General features: G+C 36.4%; 2 protein-coding genes across 2 annotated transcripts; one reads left to right on the top strand and one right to left on the bottom strand.

The window, feature by feature from the left end:
• Positions 1-4193: 4193 nt before the first annotated feature.
• On the top strand, positions 4194-8014 carry LOC119071097 (NADH dehydrogenase [ubiquinone] 1 beta subcomplex subunit 3). Its single transcript, XM_037175742.1, has 3 exons — positions 4194-4323; positions 4504-4651; positions 7755-8014. Exons 2-3 carry the CDS (start codon positions 4509-4511, stop codon positions 7936-7938), a joined length of 327 nt encoding a protein of 108 aa, XP_037031637.1. The 5' UTR covers positions 4194-4323; positions 4504-4508; the 3' UTR covers positions 7939-8014.
• Positions 8011-10057, bottom strand: LOC119071073 (mRNA export factor). The gene is made up of 6 exons (XM_037175711.1): positions 9897-10057; positions 9412-9605; positions 9252-9344; positions 8944-9117; positions 8658-8883; positions 8011-8592 (listed from the first exon to the last, which is right to left on the bottom strand). Exons 2-6 carry the CDS (start codon positions 9589-9591, stop codon positions 8174-8176), a joined length of 1092 nt encoding a protein of 363 aa, XP_037031606.1. The 5' UTR covers positions 9592-9605; positions 9897-10057; the 3' UTR covers positions 8011-8173.
• Between the last annotated feature and the right edge of the window lie 2452 nt (positions 10058-12509).

Raw genomic sequence — 12509 nt, 5'->3', positions numbered from 1 at the left:
TCGCGGAAAGGATAAAGTGGACTATATCTCTTTTGAAAAACATAAAAAGTTTTCGAAGTTATTGTTCGAAGCTCGTTGATATCATTCAAGAAAATCTCGATATTTTGATCAGCTCCACAAAAAAGCAATTGGTGTAGACGAAGTAGTAACTAGGGAATGCAAATATTTTGTTAAAAACAGTGCGCACGGTAAAAAAAACGTTTTTTAAACCAGTATCCTCCATTCAGAAATCTTTCGTAGCATGCAAGCAGTGCTAGAACACTTAGGATTTCAGGAGAAACTTTAGAAGACAGACCACTCAGAACACACCTGATTCATTTGAATTTTTTGAATTTTAGATAAAGTTAGTTTGGGAGAACAGCTAATAAATTTCAATGATTTCTTAATAAAGACCTTTGCGTATTTTGGGATCTTAAAAGAAACACTTTCACCTCGTTCAAAGTTTGGGAAATATTTTCAATTTTGGGAAAATTAGAATAGCGTTTGGGGAGAACAGCTCCAATAATTTATCGATGGCTTTCTAGCCACTTAATACAATGATATGCCTACCACATTTTCATCTGTTAACAAGTTTCTGACGAGAATAAGTGATGAGGTCAGTGTAGTCTCTTATTTATACAGCGAAATGTATGCCATGACAAATAAAGTAATAGATCCCATGTCTAGCACTAAGCAATGGATTAAAAAAAAGAAGTAAAAGTGATTATAATCACGATGGACGGGCCAAAAAGAAAGATGCTGTAAAACACTCATGCAATAAGAAGTGCAGATTACCTTTTGGCTAACTTGCAAAGGGAATACGAAATCTGTAATTTTATATTTAATGTATCTCGGTACACGGTTGGTTTGAAACGAGATTAAATAGGGACCGCCGACCACCAATAATTTTTTTTTCATATTTATAATGAGTGATGGACAAGAACATCACACAGGAAAAAATTAGCCCGAACCCCTGAGCCGTTTCTGAGAACCAGTGGATGCGCTACCACGAGCAGTCAGACACAGCCTGATCACAAATTTTAATGGGGATCGGTAGAGGGAAAAATTCTAAGATATACTGTGTAAAAATTATTGCTTTCGGTCATTTGCTCTCGGAGCAATAACTGTTGAAAGTCAAAATTTCACCATTTTCGAAGAGTAATATATTCCTGACAAAGTGACCGACCCAGCCAGTTAAGATTGATTCTAGACGCGGTTAGTAAGCTCTTTCGAATGACGAAAAAAAAATTGAAAAAGTTCTTTTATGGTACATTTTTAGAGAAGTTACTTTTTCCGCTACCCTCGGTGAAATTTCGCCCACTTCTGTACCTTCCTGGTAGCCTTGTTTCAAACTTATTTGCCCCTAATATTATAGCCTGAGGAATAAGCTTTTCAACGATACCAAACATGCCATACTTGATCCACAACAGGTACTGTTGATGATTCAGTTTTCAATCGAAGTCAGTCTACTCAAAAATCTGGAGCCCTCGAAAACGAAATTATTAAATTTAAAAATTTTTTTGAAAAGAATTGGACTTTAATGACTCTCTGAGTCGGTACCATACATATAATTGAGTAAAAGACATTCAATTGTAATATTATCTTGAAATTTAATAATTTCGTTTTCGAGGGCTTCAGATTTGCGAGTAGAGTGACTTCGATTGAAAAACTGAATCATCAACAGTACTTGTTGGGGATCAAGTATGGCATGTTTGGTATCGTTGAAAAGCTTATTCCTCAGGCTACAATATCAGTGAAAAATAAGTTTGAAATAAAGCTACCAGAAGGGTACAGAAGTGACCGAATTTCACCGAGGGTAGCGGAAAAAGTAACTTCTCTGAAAATGTAACATAGAAGAATATTTTCAATTTTTTTTTCGTCATTCGAAAGAGCTTACTAACCGCGTCTAGAATCAATCTTAACTGGCTGGGTCGGTCACTTTGTCAGGGATATATTACTCTTCGAAAATGGTGAAATTTTGACTTTCAACAGTTATTGCTCCGAGAGCAAATGACCGAAAGCAATATTTTTTACACAGAAGATATTAGAATTGTTCCCTCTACCGATCCCCATTAAAATTTGCATCCACTGGTTCTCAGAAACGGCTCAGGGGTTCGGGCTAATTTTTTCCTGTGTGATGTTCTTGTCCATCACTCATGAAAAAAAATTATTGGTGGTCGGCGGTCCCTATTTAATCTCGTTTCAAACCAACCAACCGTGGGTATTGATCCTAGTTTAAAACACAACGCCCGAGATCGGTGATTGCAACAGTATATTTATCTAAGAATTGAGTTTTTAAATATCAGATTTTGTTACTTTCACTGTTTATGTGTTAAAAATGTAACTGTTACTGTATCATTCTGACCGATACAATAAACAGATAGCAATTATGTATGAAGTAGATGATACACAATACTGTGTAGTATGTTTATTGTTTATCTTATTGATCTAACAGAAAAAGAAATAATAATTATGTCTCTAATGTGAGAAAATTACTCGACGGAGCATAATTATTAACTAGCAATGAAAATGGAAATGTGGCGTCTGTGGATGGTAAGAAGAAAAATAATCGAAATGTGTACATTGCTGGCTAGAATTCGAGTAGACAAATTATTTACATTCAAAGTTGTTTGTAAATTTTGATATAAAATCTAAAGTCGGAACAATTTTTTTACTCTTTTTGAATTCCCACATAGAAGAAAAAACGAGAAAAATGTTATGCTTTGTACATTGCTTTGTTTAAGATAGATTCTTCAGCATCTGAAGTTAGTTGCAAAATTCGTAAAAGGAAAATATCTTTTGCAATTCTTCATGAGGCTTTCAGTATCAACTGTAAATAGAGAATAGTAATTTGTGTATCTGTTTTGTAAGTGAAACGTGTCGGACTTACACAAAATGTCATTTGACAAATATTTGTTACACCGAAAAGTCTGAATTCAATCGCACTTTTTACTAAAGAGCCTTTCTACCATAAAATAAACAAGAAAACACAGTTGATGGAAACTTTCGACTGTGCTCCTACTAATCTAAATTTTCCCATAACTTATCAGATAAACTAAAATGGGTTGTTTACTGACCGACAGGCTCGAAAAAAAATTTGATACAGTGTGTTCGTCTTTAGAAAACACAATTTTAGATTTATCAGAGTTTAAAAATTCATCGACGATCCCAGTCAGTGCTTCCCAGTCTATCGTCTATGATATTTTGGCGTGTTTGAGTTGAACCTGGAAACGCCTTATTCACTGGGAACATCGATGACTCTTCAAACTCTAAATGTTTCAAAGGTTTATGTAAGTTATAGGAGGAATCAACGCACTTCAAGCATGAGTGGTACTCTAAATAGGGTACTGAACTATCGAACACATTTTTGCACTGTAAAAAAATTCGGAAAATTTTTTCATACAACATAGTACTCTATTTGACAGCTGTCATTAATAAAACTTTTGCTTGAAGTGCGTTGGAGGAATGCATGATTTGTTGGAAAGCTTCTCTGAGAAAACTCAACTTTTCGTCACAAAATTTCTAATGTCAGCACTCTATTAATTTATGTGTGAATCTATAACCATGACATTTTATCTATATTTTACCAGAGTGAAGTTATATCACCTGAAATAGAGCTCAAAGAATGAAGTACTGAAAAAAAAATTGTGGTGCTCCTACAGACCAACCGAGTTTTCCTGTAGAACGAGTGAGGACTTTCTATTTCGGAGGGCATATAATACAATCTAATAACACATTTCGAAGAGTACAACTTTTAGAACCGCTTCGGTGTTATTTTCAAATTAAATTCTATTTAATTCATTTATCAATACCTTCTCTAGCAACCTAGCTACATTTATTAAGGTGATAAAAATGCAACGCAGCCTCTGCATTTTACATGTAAAATTAGAAATTAGTCAACAGTGTATGATTCTCCAAACAAAGGAATAAGGTGATATTTTGACAGCGTCAAGACAAAGTTTGTTTGCTAGAAAGGGTATTGATTTAATCATTCAGTCAGAAATGTTGTCACCGAGTAAATGTCAAACGTTGCTCTTTGTGATGCATGTGGTGGATTTTCAGTCAATGAAGTATAGAGTTTGTTTAGACATTTTAGCCATGTCAAATGAACAGACAGACGTAGAGCTAATTTTTTTTTTTTTGAATCATTCCCGGTTTTTTTCAATACCGTTGCTCCCAGCAAAGGATTTTTTTGGTTCAAATGTTAACGCAGCCGCAAAAAGTGTCATCACCACTTTGACAGAGTGGAGCAAAATATTACATTCGTCGAAGAAAATAGAAAAATAAAGAAAAATCTTTTTTCGTGGTGCTCTGCTCAGGTGTAGCCGAAAGCCTAATCAAAATGTAATTATGATTTAAGCAAATCACTACACAACTTACACAATAACATCATAATTGTCCAATTAAATCACAATCACAGAATTATGTAACTTTGAGGTTATTGTGTCAATTCATCAAAAACAAATCGAATTTTATTGTTTTGTTGCAATCGCGGCTGATCAATTTCATTTCTACCATTTCTAGACAAAATGGGTGGACATGGTCACCATGGGGAACATCATGCTCCGTATAAAGTGCCGAAAGCTGACATTTACAAGGTAGCCGATTCTAAAGAATTATTGGAAGTCCAAGAGGCGCTGGCAAGACGAGGATTGAAGGATCCATGGCTACGGTATGATAATCAAATTATTCTTGACTCAGAAAATTCGGTGGTTTGACATGGTTGTGATGAGTATAATGGGATGATATGGACATGGTCATGTGAATAAAGTGCAATTAGACAGGGATCACAGTTAGTGCGATCAGCTAAGACATGATATCCAACAGTCAATACTACTGAGCTTTTCCAATCGTTGTATGGAAGGAGCAGAGTGTACTGACTGATCACTAGGATGATAATATGGTATATGTACAACGAAGACTTTTACCTTAATTTTAAGATTATTGAATACTCGGGTTTGTCACTGTCAGTGCCTGTTATACCGAGAATTGTCGAAAATAGGAAAAAGAATCTTCCGAAGTTTTATGACAACTGCTAGTTGAATGAACCTTTTTTAATCTTCACAACTTTTCTCCCTAGTCAGTAAAACTCTCTAAAGAATGAGCAAAATCTCTATCGTCTTTATAATCACCTATGTCCGACATTGCAGACATTCATGGAAATGAAATGTTGATTTGTTTTGTTCAGCACGATGAATGGTCGACTGCATATGTTGAAATTCGTTCACTGCTTTGTAGTGTACATTAGCTATTCCATTCTATTTCAATAAAGAAATGAAGATTACGTGCCAGTTTGGACATTTTATTTTGGCGAATGTGAAGTCATCACACGCTGAAGACAAAGGCTACGATCGGCCTAATCAACTTAAAACTGCGTCCAATCATGTCAGTTGATGAACTAGTGAAATTATTTTTTTTCCCAAATCAGAGTCTGTTTTACAGCGACTATTTATGGGAAAACGTTTGGCACATTTCCTTGAATTTTCCTAGTTTTTTCCATGCTTTCCTTAAATATCTGAAGAAATATTTTTGGAAAAATACAGTAAAATGTTCTCCAAAAAAAATCCCTGCTGTTTTAGCATCTCCCTTCAAATCGGCCGAACTAATCTTTCTTCCGTACATGACTAGAATCAAACTATTGCTAGCCAATGAGTGATTTGCGTAAAGGCCAACTCACATTAGCATCTAGTGTCATCGGGAATACGATATTTCTATTGTATAAATCGGCTAAAATCAATTAAAACCGGTTTTAACAATAGAAATATCATATTCCCAACTGGCATTAGATGCTAGTGTGTGTTGGCCTTAAATCTTTAGGACTACGCAGGCAACACAATACTAGCGGTTATGGTTGTTTACTTGATTGTTTATTTGATTCCTTACGGCAATATAATCTAATCTTTAAATAACTTCACTAAGTGTTCTCCATTCGCTTCTTTCGTAATATTTTCTTTGGAAATGAATTTGTCTCATTGTTTATTTCAATAACTTTCCTGGGATTCACAATTGGTTTATCGCAAAATTATCGCTTATAAGTTCAACCTAAGATTTATAGCATTTTGAGACGGGTAAACAAGTTGCTGTTTGCCATAAAAATAGCTTTATTCTCACATTCATTTTGCCGGTCATAGTCTCATCATAGTATGAAAGTACCCGTCGACTTACATCGATTTTTAATGTACAGTACATAGAGCGGTGTGAGGGCTGATGGCTGATAAAAGGAAGTAAGAACGCTTCTGATATTTTTCTTTCATTTTTGTTACGGGTAGGATGGGTCGAATTTTTCGTTTCACTTTATTTTAAAACACCTGACCCCTGGTTACATTCAGCACGGTCCAAAATAGCACATTACGTCCTTGTTTGAAGATTTTTATTTTGACAGGGAGGTTTGAAGCCAAGAGCCGAAGGCGAGGGCTATAATCTCTCGTGTTCGCAGGGTATTGCAATTAAAGTCTTTTACAGACAAAACTCTTTTATTTAAATATGTTTTTCCCATGTCTCAATTTCGATTTTCGGTGTATTAGAGTGAGGTCGGAAAATTTACTTACAATGACCGAACCTCAATCTGCAACATGATGTTGCCATTTAAAGCTACATTATTCAGTCAATACATCTTACGCATATCAGAAAAGTCTTTCAGTCTATATACATGCAACCTCGCTCTATTACACCGAAAAACAAAACCGCTTTTTAAACATGGGAAAATATGTTTAAAATGAAAATTTCTTCTGTAAAAGATTCTCTGGACCATTTTAAATATGGCCAGCGATCATGCGTTTTAAAATAAAATCAAATAAAAAATTCGACCCACCCTACTTGCATCATCTCTTTGTGCAAAACTTTTCTATGGTAAGATGCACTTACCTAATGCGTAACGTATCCAAAAAGAATGCACCGACGCAAATTTGTACGAACCTTGTGAATTAGAGTCAAAAGTAGAAACGTCTCTACTTCACTGTAGAATGTGTGGTTTCAAGTATAGACAACGTAGATATTGACCCCATTCCACTATGTAACTTTCACTTTGCAACCAATTCTTCCAAGTAATCTCATGAACCGATTTTCATAAATATTCCTTTCGTTGATAGGCATCAACAAGACCTTTCACCTTCCCTTTTAGTATATGCTTTCGATTTGACATTTTCGACCATATACCTAGAACCTTTGATCTATTATGCTCATATTCGAATTTAAGCGTACAACTCCTATTACCTTCCAGCGATTCAGTGACTTTTGAGCATCGAAAGTATTATATCAACAATAAGAAGGTTAATTAGCTTCAGTGACTGAGGAAAATTTGTCGAAAAATTGAATTTTTCCTGTGGACAAGATGTGTGACTTAGTAATGGGATTTCTCCAGAGATCACAGAATTTCTTTCCAATTTCGAAGCGAAATCATCGACATTCTTCTTACCATCACAATTAATCTTCATGGTCATGAAGGTGCTTTATCCTTCCATTTTTCTAATTTTAAAAGCGAACGCTGCTGCTGTCAACCTTTTCCATTCAATTATTTTTCGTCCCCTTCTCTCGTTCAACAAAACAGTCTTTTACTTGCCACCCGAAGGTTGCAAGAACACTTAAATGAGAAACTCGAATTCGCATCCTGTTGCAACCACTCGAACTTCGCACTTCGAAGAGTTCTTGTAAACTCCAAACAGCACAAAGACTGTTTTGTTGAATGCGAATTCGAGTTTCTCATTTAAGTGTTCTTGCAACCTTCGGGTGGCAAGTAAAAGACTGTTTTGTTGATTATCATGAATATCATTTCACAGGAACGAAGTATGGCGCTACAATGTGAAAGAATTCAGCACAACCAACAGGCGACTGGCTAAATTCATGTTTCGAGGCTTACCACTCGGATTGGCATTGACTGTTGCCACCGTTGCAGTTGAATTTGCTTTGAGTAGCAATGATGAACATGGCCATGGTCATGGGCATGACGGTGGTCATCATTAGAGTTTAGTTTCCGAGAACTGTTGTGAGCGCGATGAGTAGAATTGAAAATAATAAAAAAAAAAATCCAAAAAATTTACTCAAAATTCTTGTTATTTTATACGTGTCGTTCGGTAGCGATAGCTGACAATCCATACAACATTTAACTGCAGTGATAATTTAATTGGAAACTTTTGGAACAACCAAAAATGACAGAAACGAATCTCACCGACAATCTCGCAATGGTCAGATGGTACAATTATGATGGCGGTCTCGGTTTCAGTTCATCGAAGCATGGTCGCAAAAATATGTAAGTTTTCTTCGCCGGATTGTAATATTCATGGCCCTTGGACCAATCATAGCCGACAGCGTAGGCAAATATTTGACCGTTTGCATTGAAGCAACACTTCGTGATCGACTGTTCCATGGTTTCCGATGATTTAAGCTTCGTGCGCGCATCTTTATCCCAAAAACTGAATGTACCGTCCGAGCCAACAGTCGCCAGTGTTCCGTGCACCGGATGAAAAGCTATGTCATTCACTGCGTAAATATCTTGATAACCACTCTGTCCGTTCACTCTGTGACATTTGAATGTGAAATTGTCTTTGGTTGTGACCGGATTCACATACTGGATAGCTACACGACCTTCGATACTACCTAATGCGTAACCAGTCGGCACTGAAATAATTGGTCGAATACTCAATTAATTTTCCGGATGTGAATGTGAGGACATCGCTTCATACCTGCTGGCGTTTTCTTCTTATCTTTAAAAATGGCAACGGTCCGATGTTGGTATTTCAGCGGACTTTCTTGTCGCTTGTATTCGGTGGGTTTGTTCTCCAAGGAATACACAATCAATCCTCGTCCAGCGGTTCCGACAATTGCCATTGGGTAATCAACGTCGGCGCAATAGCAACGTTCTGGTAGATTTATGGCCATCATTGGTGACGGTGAACGAGTGTCCCAAAACTAAGCATGGCAAAATGATTGATCGTTGATGAAGGAGCTAATAGTTCACGTTTGACTTACCTTAAGAGTCTTATCCCAGGATCCGGTCATTAAGCATGTGTAGTTGGAACCTTTTACCCAATGGCATGTTTTGACGGCAGCATCATGCTGTGCAACTTGTACCATTTGATCAGAGCCTAGATCCCAGCAATTGACTTGCTTATCACACGATGCAATGAATACTTTGGTTCCGTCCTAAGTTGTGAAAAGGAAAGAAAATTCAAAATGGGTCAGAAGTGTCCCACTACTGAATAGCCTCCATTCAACAGCAGCACACTCTCCCCGAAAAGAGTGTGCCGTTGTAGAATGGAAATTATTTTGACACTTACATCTGCCCAACAAACATCCAATACCGGCCCAGTCATAGTTTTCATTTGTTTCGGTACAGTTTTTCCCGTCTGTTCGACCTCCCAGCACCGCACCTGCATTGAACGGTAAAATATTCTCATTTAAAATTGTCGAACGTTTAAGCCCCATCAAGCGACTTACGCTATTGTCCCAACTTCCAGCAACCAAATAGTTCTGTGGAATCGTTGCTGGACTGAACTCCATCGCTGAGACAGTATCGTCCGGCGGCGAAGCAACTTCGAAATCTTTCATCGGATTGATGGGAGCCGTTTGAACATTGCCAAAGGTTGAGCTTGTATTCAGTCCCGATGTACCGAACATGGTCAGTGTTTAATCTGTAGAACGGGCGAGAAAGGGGTTGTTTACAGACATAACCTCAAAGAAGAATTTAAATAAAGTGATCGGCTGGTGGTCGCACTGAAACGTTGGCCAATTGGAACAACATTTTATTAACGCTCGATACACTTTCACGACCCCAACGTCTTCAAAATGTTTCAACGTATGAGGCACAGATATTTTGAGTTTTGTGTTTTGTTTCTGTGTTCCGCGAATATCTTCTTAATTCACAAACAATAAATGTTTTCACTGTCGTAAGTGAATCTTCGTCAACTCTTCCTTAGTCCTACCTTATTTAGTCGATTGGACCGATCGCAAAATGATTAGAAAATGCGCTTGAATTGAGGTAAACAAACTGTCCAAAATTAGTTCGGAAACACTTCAATTTTGTTAACCCAACTAAACTGTCATTGACGCTCTACTTGCTCTACTTACACAATAATAAAATCCCATAAATAAAATCTCCCATCCATTTAAACCACCAAATACAATATGTGAACGCATTTTTGCTTCTGTTTCTATTTTGTTTAGAGCAAAATAGTTATTTTCCTAACGCATGCTAAAATGCTTTTTTAGAGAATGAGTGGTTTCCAGCTCGAGCCGGAGGCAAGTGCTGGAATCGATTCGCTAAAAAAGCCTTTCAGCATAAGTTAGGAACAACGTCTTTTCTAAACGACGTTGGAAATAAGCGACGAAGTCGCGATATTTCTACACTAGTTAGGAAAACGTTCTTTTTTATAGAGTGTTATGATGAAAGAGAAAGAGATATTTTGACAAGTACCCCAAGGCAAGTTATAATAACTAGTCTTCGGTTTTCTCGCTCTGATCATAACGGTCTATAAGAATATTAATGCTTGATTTCCTCTTACGCCGTTTACGCTCTGTTTAGCTAAACCACGCCTTTTTTTATTGTTTAAAGAGTAAACATAGTGTAAACGGCGTAAGAGGAAATCAAGCATAAGTGTACATTCCACTCAACAAAAAGTACTCCGTGAGAGTGCAAGCCGTCAAATAAAAAAAGAAAAAAATTAAAAAAATCAATCCGCTTCGCTCCGGGGCAATGGGCCAGATCGCTCGGTGTGTTAAAGCGCATTTTATGTGCAAAGCAAATTAGTATTCATTTCGTAAAAAGATGAATTCCGTAGGAACGAACTAAAGTCCTTCACGTTACATTTCTTAAAAGGATGAGTTCCCTAGGAACCAAGAAGAAAGTTATAGGAATTGAGCTAATAGGCAAATTGCGGCTTTCTCTTGAAAGTTGACGTAATTTATGATTTACGTAGACCTTCCATACGACTTATGAGATTTTCCAATACCCTCTCTAGCAACTACATTCTTTAAGGTGGTAAAAATGCAACGTAGCCTTTGAATTTTACATGCAAAATTAAAATTTAGGCAACAGTGTATGATTCTACAAACAAAGGAATAAAGTGGTTGTTTGACAGCGTCAAAACGAAGTTTGTTTGCTTGAGAAGGTATTGGATTTTCAAATTTTTGGTTATCGTTTCTATGAATTAAAATGTTTACAATTTTACAATTGCGGTCAAGAAATGTTCAAATGGAGCAACGAAAGTTCATTACTTTTAGACATCGACTCGAAGCTGTTTAAAGTGTTATAGGTTGGATGAAAATGGTTTGAAAAACTCAAAGAGGGATTCTTTTGAAAAACAGCCTACCGAAATCGGATGCATTTTCTCGACTTTTAAAGCCAAAACCACTTTTAAAAAAATTCTTCGAAGCTTGTGTGGCTAGTGGGAGGTGATCAAAAACCAAAAATTAGCACTTTTTTGCACAAATTTCTCCAGTTACACGAGCCGTACGGGGTCGTGTGGGGTGTCATTAGAAAGGTACATTGAGCCGAATAGGGTCTTATTGGTTTTAAAGTTCATCCACACTGAAATATCTGCAGTTAAAGTTTTCAACCGAAGATTTACACTGTCCTTACTGAAATTTCTCGAGATACACAAAACGTACATGGTCGCGTGGGGAATCAGTTGAAAGGTAATTTTATGTGCTTTCGGGCCAAATAGGGTCTTATGTGGTTTAAATGCATCTAGAGAAATTTTTGTAAGAAAAGTGCAAGTTTTCGGTTTTTGATCTCCTTTCACGAGCACACAAATTTCGAAGAATTTTTTTGAAAATGGTTTTGGCTTCTAGGGTCGAATATACCTTTCTAGGCACATATGAAAAAGTCTACTTCGGAATGCGTCCGATTTACGGAAGGCTGTTTTTCAAAAGAATCCATCGAAACGAATGGGCATTAGAGCTGTTTGCGCGCGGTAAACCCGATAAAGCCTTACAAATGTTATGCAAATGTTCAAATGTAGTAATGAAATTAAAAATCTTATTCGATGTTTTTTGCAAATTTTCTTCGGCCTGATCCGTATCGCTTAACAAATAAAATGACTTAAACAAAAATTATATTTTCAAAGTATGAAAAGCTAAATGAGTAGCTGACCACTTATACTAGTTTTTAAGTTGCAACAAATGTAACCAAATTATGTTATAATAAAGAAAATGAAAAAAAAGTAATGAAATTTCACAATTTCTAAACATTATTAAATTTAAGTGTCGTTTGAGTGAAAATAATTTGCATAAACCAAAACCATGCTACGTCTGACTCGTGGATGACAATTAACAATCATATTCGATCCAATTGCCGGCCGAATTTATAGTACATTTTCTACCTTGGTGTATATTTCGAAATATACACCAAGGTAGAACAATGTTTTATCTCCTGCAAGCTGATATTTCATACATTAGCGAAATAACCACAAAAATTTGGATTTAAAATTAATCAAGCATGTTGTTTTAAAACGCATTCACAACAAAAAAAACATCATACAGAGAATCCTTTATTTACTTACTCACACACATATACTATCCACCTCAACATTTCGTTC

Source organism: Bradysia coprophila (genome assembly GCF_014529535.1).
Source record: "Bradysia coprophila strain Holo2 chromosome IV unlocalized genomic scaffold, BU_Bcop_v1 contig_106, whole genome shotgun sequence".
Lineage (NCBI taxonomy): Eukaryota > Metazoa > Arthropoda > Insecta > Diptera > Sciaridae > Bradysia > Bradysia coprophila.
Note: the sequence above shows the minus strand (reverse complement) of the source record. Positions and strands in the feature narration are given on the sequence as shown.